At 39.6% G+C, this 13,364-nt stretch overlaps 1 protein-coding gene across 2 annotated transcripts in view; it reads left to right on the top strand.

Moving 5' to 3' along the window:
- CACHD1 (cache domain containing 1) overlaps nt 1-13,364 on the top strand; it is a 123,379-nt gene that overhangs the window by 83,572 nt on the left and 26,443 nt on the right. For both annotated transcript variants that reach the window (XM_060276842.1, XM_035121480.2), the window contains exons 10-15: nt 2,858-3,007; nt 3,274-3,397; nt 5,586-5,703; nt 8,218-8,386; nt 11,300-11,442; nt 12,208-12,389. In XM_060276842.1, coding sequence (XP_060132825.1) covers nt 2,858-3,007; nt 3,274-3,397; nt 5,586-5,703; nt 8,218-8,386; nt 11,300-11,442; nt 12,208-12,389 — 886 coding nt within the window. The remainder of the gene's footprint in view (nt 1-2,857; nt 3,008-3,273; nt 3,398-5,585; nt 5,704-8,217; nt 8,387-11,299; nt 11,443-12,207; nt 12,390-13,364) is intronic.

Below are 13,364 nucleotides of genomic sequence, written 5' to 3'. Positions count from 1 at the left end.
TTCATCCGAGCCAAGGTAGTGCTGGGTGCTTAGATGAAAACAGAAGACAGAGCTGGATCTTGACTAGTGTCTGTGGTCAAGTTGGTGAGGTTAAAGCAGGCTGAAATTCAGACCAGAAAAGATAGAGGTTATTTACATGCTTGGAGAAGGTGGTTAATTCCCTGTAGCAGGTGGGGTGGTATTTTTTCTTCCAATCAAGTTGATTGCCTAGGTCTGCTGGGTAGACTGGTGACAGCAGTGGCCAGGAGCTATTTTTGTCAACTCCATTTGCTACATACGTGATGCTTTTTTGAAGAAGAAGTAAGATCTTGTGGTGCTGTTTCACACTTTTGTGGATTGACTGCTGCGATAATGTCAATGTGGTGGCTGTTCTTGGAAATCTTTGTTTTGTTTTGTTTATTTGTGATTAAAGCTTAACCTCATTTGGAATATTTGAGAAACTTAGCCACCATGCCTTATGAGGAAAATAGAAAACAAAACATAACAGTTCCACAAGGAGTAGAGCTGTAAGCATTTTATTTGGATCAAATTCTCTCTGCCGAGTACTTTTAGATGCTCTTAAAGTAAATTCTCTTGGCTGTATCACATGACAGATATCATAAAGGCCTGGATATATTAAGAAACCACCATTCAGATGAGGAAGTAGATGGTTCCTTCTACAATGTACAACAAAGGGATTCCAACTTGTAACAAAATTACAAACTCTCCCACCTTTTTAGTTCTTAGGTAGTGTGTCAGTTTCACCGTAACAGCTAGTTCCCAGTTTTTTCATCTATTCATTTATTGTCGTTAGGATCTGTAAACACCATTTTCCAGCATATAGTAGCGTCAGTGCTGTAATCATAAACAAGATTAAGTCCCTAGATCCCCACCTCCTTGGATTTTCTTTAATGCTGCCCCCAACCCTGACATATGCATGTTAGGAACAGGACTAGCATAACGTGGTTGCTCTCCTACCACCAGCTAGCTGAGCCACAATTGCTACTATCTCAGCTGCAGCAGCAACAGTGGTGCTGGACCCCATTGGACCCTCACGTTTGCCCCACGGTCCTCGATCCTGATTTTAGACCTACAGAAACAATATGCAGTACATAATTGGCACTTGAATTACACACAAGTGCTGTATATTATGGACATACAGCTAGTTTTCCAAAGCATTGATATGTGCAGCAGCGATCTTGTTGAAATTAAGCAGGTCTTGAGTGTGGTCTCTTCCAGGAAGAGAAACGGCCTGGGAACCCTGTGTTTGCTGCTTTGAACTCCCTGGAGAAAAGGCAGGATGTAAATAAATCCATAAATATAATTGCGTATTACTATTTCTTCTCTTTTCCTAAGCTCCTCTGATCCCACTTATATGTAGTGCTATTTATTATTTGGGATTCTTGCTGAAATTATTTTGGGAAGTCCAAATAGGACTAGTTCACTAAACTTGCATAATTTTTTGGGACTATTCAAAGGAGCTAAATATGCATTTGCAATTCAAATCCTTTTTTTCTTTATTTTGGGACAGTGCTACTTGGCAGTATCCAGCTTTGAATTGAATTTACTGGACATGATTCCTCAAATTACCATAAAAGCTAATCATGCCCTTCTTTAAGTGTCTGAAAACATTCATGCATTTTTCTTTTATCCAGCTACACTGGACATAAATATTGCTTCTTTCATGTTTAGAATTATAATGATTCCTTTTACCCTGAACCTACTGATACGCATCAAATATCTGCTTAAAGATGCCTGTGATTAAGCAATATGCAAATTGCTGGAATAATAAACAAGCAAACCACAGAAGTGTATTGTACCAACATAGCTGGTCCACTTTATGCTTCCTAACAGTTGCAATTTTATTTTTTATTACTTCTACCCCACCCAAAATTTTAAAAAATTGGCACATAGGTTACATTAATACTGCTGATAATATGTTGAGTTAAATTCCTTTAGGAAAAATGCTATAGCATTTAGTCTGTTAATTGGTTTGATTAATTAATTTTAATCAATTAAAAAGGTGCCCATATTAATCAGGCAATACGGTATATTGTTTTAATTAAGTAGATTAATTATTTCCAAGACAAAGTGTTGTTCTGTTCTCTGCCACACAGGATGGCTCTTGCTTTTCCTAAAACGAGATCTGCAGGCGACATCTAAACACAAATAAAGGTGTTCCCTTTCAGAACAATTGTTGGTTCATGTACAGTTGTATACTAATGTAACTTATTAATTAAATTCATATCATGGTATTAGCCAACTTAGAGTTCTCTCCACCATCCAGTGGTCTCCTTCTTCCTCAAAAGACTGTGCCCCTTCTCCCTTGCTGCCTTGTATGCCTGGACCTGCCTTCTGCAACACATGAGTGATGCCACCTTTCTGACTTCTGTCAAATCCCTCCTCAAAGACCACAGTTTTCGTGAAACCTTGGAACAACTCCCTAGTGGCCATACACAACACGGCTATAACTTAAGCCCAAGTATGTGAAACTGAAACAACTGTGTATAGTTTCCCTGCATATATTACTTTACAATGGCTTCTTGGTGAATTGTACTTCATTCCATGAAACCCCATACAACTGTCTGCTGGTGTTTTGCAGCATAGGTTCTCATGGGAACGCAATGCTATCCTCACAATATTATTGCTGTAGGGATTCTGAACACTCACCTAGAGTGACTAATAGAATGGCTAATAGAAGCCGCCCTGCTCCGTCCGAAAAAGGTAATTTAGACTGCATTATTGTGCATAACTTATTGGAAGTAAATCCCACTCATGCAATAGATAGGGCCACAAATCACTTTTCTATCTCCATATATAGGTACTGGAGAGTTCCTTATATGCTAACTGTACATGTGTTTTTTCTTGTTATTAACAGGTCTCATAATGACTGTAAGCAAACCTTGTTATTTTGGAAACCTACTACTAGGAATTGTTGGAGTAGATGTTAATCTTGCCTATATTTTGGAAGATGTCACTTATTACCAAGATTCTTTGGCTTCCTACACATTCCTAATAGATAATAAAGGTAACTTCAAGGCAATCAAAATACTTCATGTTTTAGAGGTCACTAGTAAAATCTGTATTGTTTACTTTCTTATTCAGGTTGTCTTTTTGTTTTTGTCAGCTTGTAAATAATTACCTATTGGCACTCCAAAATTCTGTTTTTGGGTTTTTTAAAGGGGATTGCAGTGTAGTGCTACATGTTTACTTTGGACATTTTATATAGCATGTAATGTGTCCTGTATATGATGATAAACATGTGTGTCAGCTCCTTTTTCTTTTCATTTTTAGGCTATACCCTTATGCACCCCTCCCTTACCAGACCCTACTTGCTTTCTGAACCACCACTTCACACAGATATAATACATTATGAGAATATTCCAAAATTTGAGTTGGTTCGACAGAACATCCTTAGGTAAGACTTTGAATTAATGCTTCATACGTACTTGCTGCATGCATGCTTAAGCTTCAGTGGAAATTATGCTGTACTCAATGGTTACAATTCAGCAGCTGCAATTCACTTGTGGTCTTACTGGTGTTTTTAGTGGGCAGATTCTCCATACATCCAATAGGAAAGCTCATGGTTTTGAATCGTGCTCATAGTTTCAGGTGCTGTAGTTTAGCTTAAGGCCGAAATCTGTACTCTTCCTGCAAAGGTACCATTGAAATTAATGGGGGCAGTACACAATTATGTGAGCTTGCCTACAGTTTCCCAACATTTCATTGGGATCATTGCTCAGGAGAACATTGGATTGTCCACAGGCCGTCATCCCAGAGCCAAATGGTACTTTCTTCCATTTCTTCTGGGAATGTGACTCACAGTTTTGAATACCTAATCACCAGGTACTCATTCTGGATTTTATTTCCCGTTTTTAAAATCCATGTATTCTTGGGTAACTTCATTGGGGTGACAAGGGACAATCCTGTCCTCTGTTCAGATGTTTGCAGATTATTGTTGTAACTGTTCTATCCTACTAGCTCTTATTTTAACAAAGTTAATTTGTATGCACAGTGGAACCTCGGTTCTTGAACATCTCCGTTGACAAACGTTTCGGAACCCAAACGCCAAAAATCTGGGAGTAAATGCTTCTGTTTTCGAACGCGCCTCGGAAGTCGAACAGCTTCCGCTGCGTGTTTTTCAGTTTTCTCAATTGAATTTGCTGACAGCCCTTGGCACCTCATTTTTTGAACGTTTCGGAAGTCAAATGGTCTTCTGGAATGGATTATGTTCGAAAACTGAGATTCCATTGTATCCTGATCTTGAAATCAATACTCGTAAGTCAATATAAACATCACTCCTATTCCCATTCAGCCATAAATAATTTTTACAGACTACCTCCACCCCTAATGGATTTAACAAAGTTGTGTGGAGATGTCAAGAATGGAAACATTGATTCTACAGCCTGCTTCAGTCTCTGCATATTATTGCTGTTACATGTTTTCAAGGCTGCAACTAGCCTTGAAACCTAATCTTGAAACCCTACCTAACCAGTTACCTTAATTTATATTGTCTTTGCTATATAAACTTTGGTATACTCCACATATTTGACCACTCACAATTCAAATCACTTTGCTAAATAAGTATTGACTTTAAAATACATGTGTTACCCTTCTTAGGCTTATTTATCTTGTACTTATAAAATAGCATGGACAATAACCCCAAGGCTGAAAATATATAAACACAGAAATCAACTCTGTTGGTTTTGATGTATGTTATCCTGCACTTTTAGTTCTGTGTTCTGCCACATATGCTCATAAAGGAACTACATGGTTTAGAACAGACATGGAAACCATAAGTTACTTTGAGAGAGAAATGCTAGGCTATCAAAATACATCAACTGCAAAGGACTGGACAGTGTTATGCAGTCTTGTAAATAGCTTTTATACATTCATCCGCCCAATGTTTGGTCTTCTCTTGCTGCTTCTTAATATTCCCACTTCCCTTCCCCACTCAGAAAGTACCAGGGCACTATCCTTTCTGTGTGTCTGGGCCCTTGTAGACTTCTGCACCAAATGCCCCTCCTGGCACTTTAAGCTTGAGAGAGGTGGCAACAATAAAACCCCAGCATTTTTAGCTGGGGAAATTGACAGCACGGTGCTATCCACTACAGCCTCTCTAGATATTGGGAACACCTGGTGTGGAAGAAAATCACCATCCTTCCTGGTTGCCCTGTGCACTGATGCACAAAGACTGTTTCATAGTGCTAAGATTTCTGAGCAAAGCAAAGATTAATTTAGCAGCTGATAGGAAGTGTTGTCATTTGTCCTGTTGAGCAAGCATACAAGCAGCTAACTGTACCTCTGCTGCTAAACACAAACCAATGCCTCTGGTGATTTCATTCCACTGGTGATATTATCACTGAGATCTCTGATCCAGAACCAATCTATCTGATCAGAGTGGTAAGATCACAACAAGCAATGTTTTGGGTGAGCTTGAGTGGGGAACTGGTAAATATGATGTAGCAAAGCATTCCACTTCCATTTTAATTAAGAAAAAATTCCTTAAAGCCCTTCTTTAATCAATCTCATTTTAGAGTAAACAGACGCATCAATGTTTTTCTCCCTGTTTAGTAAGTGATGGATATTGTTTGTTTCCAACCTAGCCTCCCTCTAGGCAGTCAGCTTATTACTGTCCCAGTGAACTCCTCACTGTCTTGGCATGTAAACAAACTGCGAGAAATTGGGAAGGAAGCCTACAATGTGAGCTATGCTTGGAAGATGGTAAGTGACAGAGCACCCTTTAAAATATGCTAATGTATTGACACGGAAGGAGAATTTTAATTGTAGCAGAACAGGTATTCTTTTCTTAATATTTCCAATAATTTTGAGTCTGTTGCATGGCCTCTGGGCTGCATGTTATTCACATGGAAGCCTAGCTCTCAATGTTGAGGGTTATACCCTCAATAAATTGTTATACCCTTAGTTATAGCCATAGTAAATTGTTAAGCACTATGTAAATACTACCATCAAAAGTTTAGGAGTGAGGTTTCCTTCCATCTTTCTGAATTTGATGCAGTACACTATTGTGATGAAATATATGGTGGGAGTTGGCATCGTTACATGACAAGTTAAAATTTTGAATATTTAAATTGACCCACAGCTATGACAATTCCATGCTTAGATCTGGTATGAGTTGGGAGTAGTCACATATGTCAATCCTCCTTGTTGGCATGTATGTTAGTGCTGTGGCAAGAAGTTTTATGGGAACCAGTGTTCCTGATTCATCCCAATTATACTTCAAAGAAAAGAAATTCCAGGAGCAGGAAGTTTAGACTTTTTAGAATATTGGATCATGTAGAACAGTGGTGGCAAGCTTAGCTGTGCTTTACAAGGGTCCTGGTTTGCTCCAAGAGTCTGTTTATCACATGCCAACCTGTCCTACACTGAGGACATGTATGATGTCATATGTGAAACAGTAAAGACATGGCCACCAAGAGACAATCTATTGTTCCTCAGCAAGTGAGCTCACTGAGAGTGAAGTTGTGTGTGTGCAGATGTTGTTTGGATTCAAACCAATCCTGCAAATCAACATTTTACCTTTGTGGACAGCTTTGTCGGTCGGGGGGAGGGGCTTTTTTATTTTGAAATGGTGACTGCAAACAGACAAAGTGGAATCTACTGACAGCACCAAGTGCTGATAGTAAGGTCCTTTAAAATTGTCGCCTGACTATCTTCCAGCTTACTAATCATCTAGTAAAGCAAGGCCTCAGGAAAGAACCTCTGACCTGCAAATCAGCATGCATTTCCCAGCTGTAAAACTGTATGAAATGAACTTTCCCCCCCATGAGTATGTTTGTATCTGCAAACAGTAGCCTCTCTAGCACACATTTGGTCAGGTTATATAACGGGGTCATGAAAAGCTGAGTCAGAAAGTTGAGTGCATGAAATGGATGGTTCAGAGTGGCTTCTCTAAGTGTTTGTGTACAGGAACAATCTCAAGGCCATGGGTAGTGTGAAGATAATCATCCCAGGTGAACTCACCTCTAGTGTTTCAGTATAATGCTTCTTTCTGATGGTCCATGTCTGATGGAAGGCTGTCTGCTTCAAACCAATGGATTCACTAGGTGATGCAGCCGATCAGACTGCAAGCACCACATCCTTCCGTATGGGGAGCCTGGGGTGTTTCTATAGGAGAAATACATTGCAGCCCAGCACAATCACGTCAACAACCAGGTTTTCTTCAGTGTCCAACAATATGTGTAGGTACCTCAATCTCAGATCTCAGCCAAGCTAAGCAAGCCATGATTTACTGTTATTGTGTTCACTGGGGCTTAGTCCCTAGTAAATATGTTTAAGCTTGCAGTCTCCAAAGCTTACCTTGAGAAACTTTTAAGAGGTTATACATATTCATCATTTGGCACAGTGTTCTATAACCTTGGGTCACCTAACGTTGTTTGACTATCATCCCTGGCCATTACCTAAGATGACTGAGTATTATGTATGAATGTCCCTTGATACTTTTTTGCTATATTGAGAAATAATATTACCCAAGGACTACCTTGCACTTAGATTCTACTTTTCCTATGATTCAGTAGCATGGTAATCTTTAGAAAAGGCATAAAATTAGACAAAATAATTACAGTATCTTATGAATATGATGTAATACAGTTTGTTAGCACTGAAAACATTTCATTTTGAATCAAGCAACATGATAGTAAGCAGTTAAGACTACAGCTATATTTATTTGGTGTTTTGTGTTCTGTGCTTCTTCCAAGTTGCAGCACAGTCTTCCATGTTGCAGCACAGAGTAGCTTTGACAACTTGTCAGCCTCCATGGTGAGGACAAGAGAGAAAAAATGGATTATAAGCTCATACATAGTGTACAGAATTATCTTTTGGGGCAGATCTATAACTGCTGACTTCCTGGGGCTACCTTTGTGAACTCAGAGCTCTGTAGTTTCCCCTCAGTAGTTCACATCATTAAACTACTGAATTGTTCCTGTACTACTTCTTTGTCATAGCCGTTCTGGGTTTTATTTAAGGAACCAGAAAATATTTCGATGCTGAGCAACTAACCTAAATAATTTATTTAGGTTAGCATATCTCAATAGTTGCACATTTATAAGTACTCTTCTAAAATGTTGTTATTAATTGCCTTCCACATATACCACAAGGCGATGTGCTATAATGATATCACTTGTCTGAATTTGATTTAAGTTTAATTATTCTTGTTTTATTTTAATACAAATGCTTTCCTTATTAACTTTGACGATCTTGTGGTTGTTTTTATTTTAGGTTCAAGATACATCATTCATTTTGTGCATTGTTGTGATACAGCCAGAAATACCTGTTAGACAACTTAAAAATCTCAACACTGTACCCAGTAGCAAGCTGCTTTACCATCGACTAGATCTCTTGGGCCAGCCCAATGCTTGTCTGCATTTCAAACAACTTGCAACCTTAGGTAAAGCGTTTATTTTCTGAAATCCATCCATTGCTGTAAGCTAAAATAGTTATACGTTATCAAATCATCAGTTGGGAAAGCCCTGTTTGATCCTTATCCAATCGTTATTTATATAAATAGCACCTAAGATGTCCATTTCATATGTTAGATAAGGAGAAGCTGAACTCTTGCAACTATTTTCTTTTTTGTCTTGGGGATTGTATGTTCAATGAAAGATTTCAAAAGACCCATTTTTGGGTGTATGAAAATCCAAAGGAGTTATTTGCTTTATGTCCCAAATCCTGGGGACTAATCCCAGCCCATATACAGCAGTGCAAAAGCCTCCAAAGGCTGATAGTTAAAACTCCAGGGAACTATGTGGTTCCATAGCGCACAGCTCAGGAGAACAAGGGCCCCACTCTCTGTGCTCATCTGACCAAGCTCTGGAACATCCTCCTATTTACCTGACCTAAAGCTTAGAAGGGAAATCTCATCATGTTTCGCATGCAGAAGGTCTCAGGTTTAGTTCCTGGCACCTACTCTGCCTGAAACTCTGTGGAGCCACTGGTATGACTCAGTATACAACAGCTTCCTGTCTTTCTAATTGCGTTTCACCCTTCCAGCTTTACTGTCTGATAACTCCTGATACCCTCTGTTTTCAATGGTGTTGCCTGTCTCAGCCCAGCATAGGCTTTGGTACTCTTAACGGATAATAATAGAGCGAAAGTCTGCATGTCTGCCCTTGCTGCTACTGCGGCCTGCTGCTTTCTTTCAGCTGCTCTCCGCATTCTCCAAATCTAATGGGCCAGTCAGCACTGTGGTTAAATGCTGCAAAGTGACGTGTCTTGAGATTGTCAGCTTCATTAAAAAAAAACCAAAACCCTCATGAAATAAGTATACCAGAACCAGGTAGCTGCATAATTTACCTTTCGTCAGAAAGGTTGGGTATGGGTAGTGTTGTTATAGTTTTTCAAAGCTGAGCTTGATTCTCCTCGCTGTCAAATAAATCATTAGCAATAATGTGAAAACATTGAAGTTCTTGCCAGTCATGCTGTATCCTGTTGACTTTGGAATTATGCAGATTTTTATTCCGAGCTATAAATATTTAATACCATCAATCCCTCTGAAAGAAGCCAGAAGTTAGAACTCTGGTGAGAATATACTTTGAAATATTTTTAATTGGTGAGTTCAGAGACTATTAAAAACTGTATAAAACTTCTGAATGCAGCGGAGCATCTTTCTTTTTTGAAAAATACCTGTATAGTTTTTGTGTATTAAAATAAAGCACATTCATTTTAGAAATTTGCCTCAGGTTATATTGCAATAGAAAATGGAACTTGGAGAGAGGATAAACAATTATTTTTATGCAAAATACTTTTGGCAATTTATTTTGACATTAGTGTTCAGACCCAGTTTCTTGTGGAAACAGCTTTTCACTTCCTTATATGTTGTCCCCTAAAAATGAATATGCCCCATAGAGCTTCTACCACATTGTGCCCTCGGAGGGAAGAATGAGGAATGACCTTCTTCCCTGCCGTCTTTTGAATAAGACTAGACCAAGTGAAAGCAGGCAGTCTTGTAAGATTCTTGATATCACACAGTTATAGAATTGTAGAATCGAAGAGTTGTAAGGGACCGCAAGGGAATCTCAGCTATAAAGCATCCATGACAGTTGGCCATACAACTTCTGCCTAAATACCTCCAAGGAAGGAAGAAGTTAAGACACTTGTTTAAAAACTATTAGCAAAAGTACAATCATACCTCGGTTTAAGTACGCTTCGGTTTGAGTACTTTCAGTTTAAGTACTCTGTGGACCCATCTGGAACGGATTAATCCACTTTCCATTACTTTCAATGGGAAAATTCGCTTCAGGTTAAGTACGCTTCAGGTTAAGTACGGACTTCCAGAACCAATTACACTCATACTTCAGGTTAAGTACGCTTCAGGTTGAGTACTCCGCGGACCCGTCTGGAACGGATTAATCCACTTTCCATTACTTTCAATGGGGAAGTTTGCTTCAGCTTAAGTACGCTTCAGGTTAAGTACAGACTTCCTGGACAAATTGTGTACTTAAACCGAGGTACCACTGTAGTTTTATCGTTGTTGTTGCTGCTGCTGCTTATTTAAAGATCTAGGAATAAATTTCACTCGGCTGATTGAAAATATTGTGAGAAAAAGAATCCTGAACAGTTTAAATTCATATTTTCTATCTGATCATATTAACTCAAGCATGTGCAATGCAAAACTAACATTGTGGAGTGCATGAGGACCCCTTCACACACATTTTCTCAGCCCAGGCAAGCTACTGTCTTCAGGTGGCGTGTGCAATCTTGACAACTGCCTGAGGTGGTCTGAGAAGCCTGCTTTCACTCCAGAGTTCACCAGGGCAAACATTGCTTATACACCTTTGAGCTGCAATCTGTATTCATGCTGACTCATGTGCACGCAGGCAGCTGGCTACCCATCGCTGTCTAGCTGTGGGTGGAGACTCTGGAAAGTCCATATGGACTGACAGATGTGGACACTGCAAACGGAACTAGTCGCTGGGTACCCCGAAACAGCAGACCCAAGTCCCAGGCACCAATACCTTCTGCCTCTAGTAGCTGCTAGAAGTTCCATTTCCCTGTGGCATCCTTCAAGCACAACAGGTGTTTCTCTCCTACATTTAAAGCTCCTTCCCTTCCTTTACAATTGAGGAAAGGGAAGATGGTAAAGCTTCAGTAGTGTACTGTTGCTGCAACAGTACCCCCTGGTGGCCACGTACACAGCAACACTGATGTTTGAAAAGCATCTCTTGGATTGTTTTTGCGTTTCCATGTTGGGTTGGGTTGCTCCAATATGTTACTAGCAACAGCACAACTGAGTTTTCATATGGCTGGGTTTTGGGGGATATGTTCTGATGTTGTGTATATTGTATGTATGTTGCCTTTCCAGAAAGCCCTACGGTAATGCTGTCTGCTGGTAGCTTCTCTTCTCCATACGAGCATCTGAGCCAGCCTGAGACAAAGAGGATGGTGGAGCACTACACGGCATATCTTAGCGACAACACACGCCTCATTGCCAACCCTGGTCTGAAAGTACGTTGCTTCAAATGCCCTTCGTTTTTGGCTTTTTACCTTCTTTTGTTACCGTGATAAGTCTTGCTGAAACATTTATTTGAGTTTCCTTGGCTCCAGACTTTCAAGAAGCATCTGGGTTTTTGCTTTCTCTGGCGGAGTCTTTGGCTGCATCCCTTGGTTTTCTGCTAGATCAAATAGATGGTTTGGTTGTCATTTTTGCACTTTTCTCAGTGCCAGGAGTACTTGGCACATGAGGAGTAAGAATGATTCTTTGCCCAGGCTGGAAAGAATAATGTTAACTGCGTTGATACACACACACACACACACACACACACACACACACACATCCCTCAGTTACTTGGACTCAAAAGTAGATTCCCAGAGATAGTCAGATAATGCTGTGTAACCATTTTAAGAGTCCTCAAGTAAAATAAACAGTAGAAAGGTTTGTTGTATCACATGGGTGTGACTAGTATCATATCAGTGTTACAGCACCAGGAACTGAGAACACTCTTTGTATTTGGGAGCATGGAATATAAAGCTGGGGACAGTATTTAGGTCTACCCAGAGTGAAACACAAAATACAAAAATGCTAAACATTTCCCTAGTATATTTGTTTTTCATTTCTTGAAATTTGCTGGGTCCATCTGGTGTGAGAAGATTTTAAAGAAGTAATTGGGTTTAGATTATCTCCGATGAGTCTTTAGGAAACCCAGCAAGCAGCTTATTATCTTTTCAGGCAAGTCTTAAAAGAACCCTGCTAGGTCTGCCTTTGTTTTGCAGTTCTCTGTCAGAAATGAAGTAATGGCTACCAGTCACGTCACAGATGAATGGATGACACAAATGGAAATGAGTAGCTTGAACAGTTACATTGTCCGCCGTTACATAGCAACGCCCAATGGGGTGCTCAGAATTTATCCTGGTTCCCTCATGGACAAAGCATTTGATCCCACTAGGAGACAATGGTGAGTTTTAGGATCCCATTATGAAAGGCTTAAGAAAGCCTTCTAGGTTGATAATTTTGTGTGTGTGAAAGAGAGAATATTTTGTGCTGGATTCGTAAAAAGTCTTCGTTGACTAAACAGGCAGAATTTTTGTCTAGTGAAATAGTATACAATGATGAATTCAGTACTTTAAATCTGTAGTGGATATTGCACTGGATGCTTGCTTTTTGAAAGCTAGCTTCTTTTTCTTGCCCTTCTGTGCAGCAATGAATAATGAACACATCTACATATGGTTACTAAAATCCACCTTCCTCATAAAATCCCTTCCAAGCTTAACTCGTGAGGTTCTCATTATGAATTTCATATTCTTGTGGCAATCTTGAATCTCACTACTGCATACAGCAATTTCACTCTTCCCCCCCCCCCAAGTTCTGGAGATTTCTTATGCTCTTAATTCCACATGTAAGATTATGCTAGTTTTAACAGTAGTCTATTAATTATGCACAAGCATGGTTTAAGAAAATGTTTTGTATACACAGTAAATGTGATAATAAACATGAGGGAACTCCTGAGTGTGTTACATTCCATATGCTCTGTTTCAAATAAGCCATCCAGGTGGGGGTTGCAAATCAAGCCAGAAACTAGTTTATATACCAAATGCTGGGTTTCTCCCTCGAGCTATTCACACTGTCAGTCACTTCTGTCAAGTCTACTGGCACAGTTCTCTCTCTCTCTCTCTCTCTCTCTCTCTCTCTCTCTCTCTCTCTCTCTCTCTCAAATCTGCTCAATGAGCAAAGTACAGGAGAAATAAGATAACAATTTTTTTAAAGCTATCCTGTTATTCTACATCTCAAATGTTTGCATTCTCCCCCTCCCCAACAAGAGTCTGCCTTAAGAAGCTTGTTACAGTAACTGTGTTTTAATTAGCTGACAGTATATTTCACAAGCGAGCAGCAGGCCCAAAGGGGCTGCCCCTACAGCAGCAAGAAATATCAC

Source organism: Zootoca vivipara, chromosome 7 (genome assembly GCF_963506605.1).
Source record: "Zootoca vivipara chromosome 7, rZooViv1.1, whole genome shotgun sequence".
Classification (NCBI taxonomy): domain Eukaryota; kingdom Metazoa; phylum Chordata; class Lepidosauria; order Squamata; family Lacertidae; genus Zootoca; species Zootoca vivipara.
This window is presented reverse-complemented; position numbering and strand designations above follow the sequence as displayed.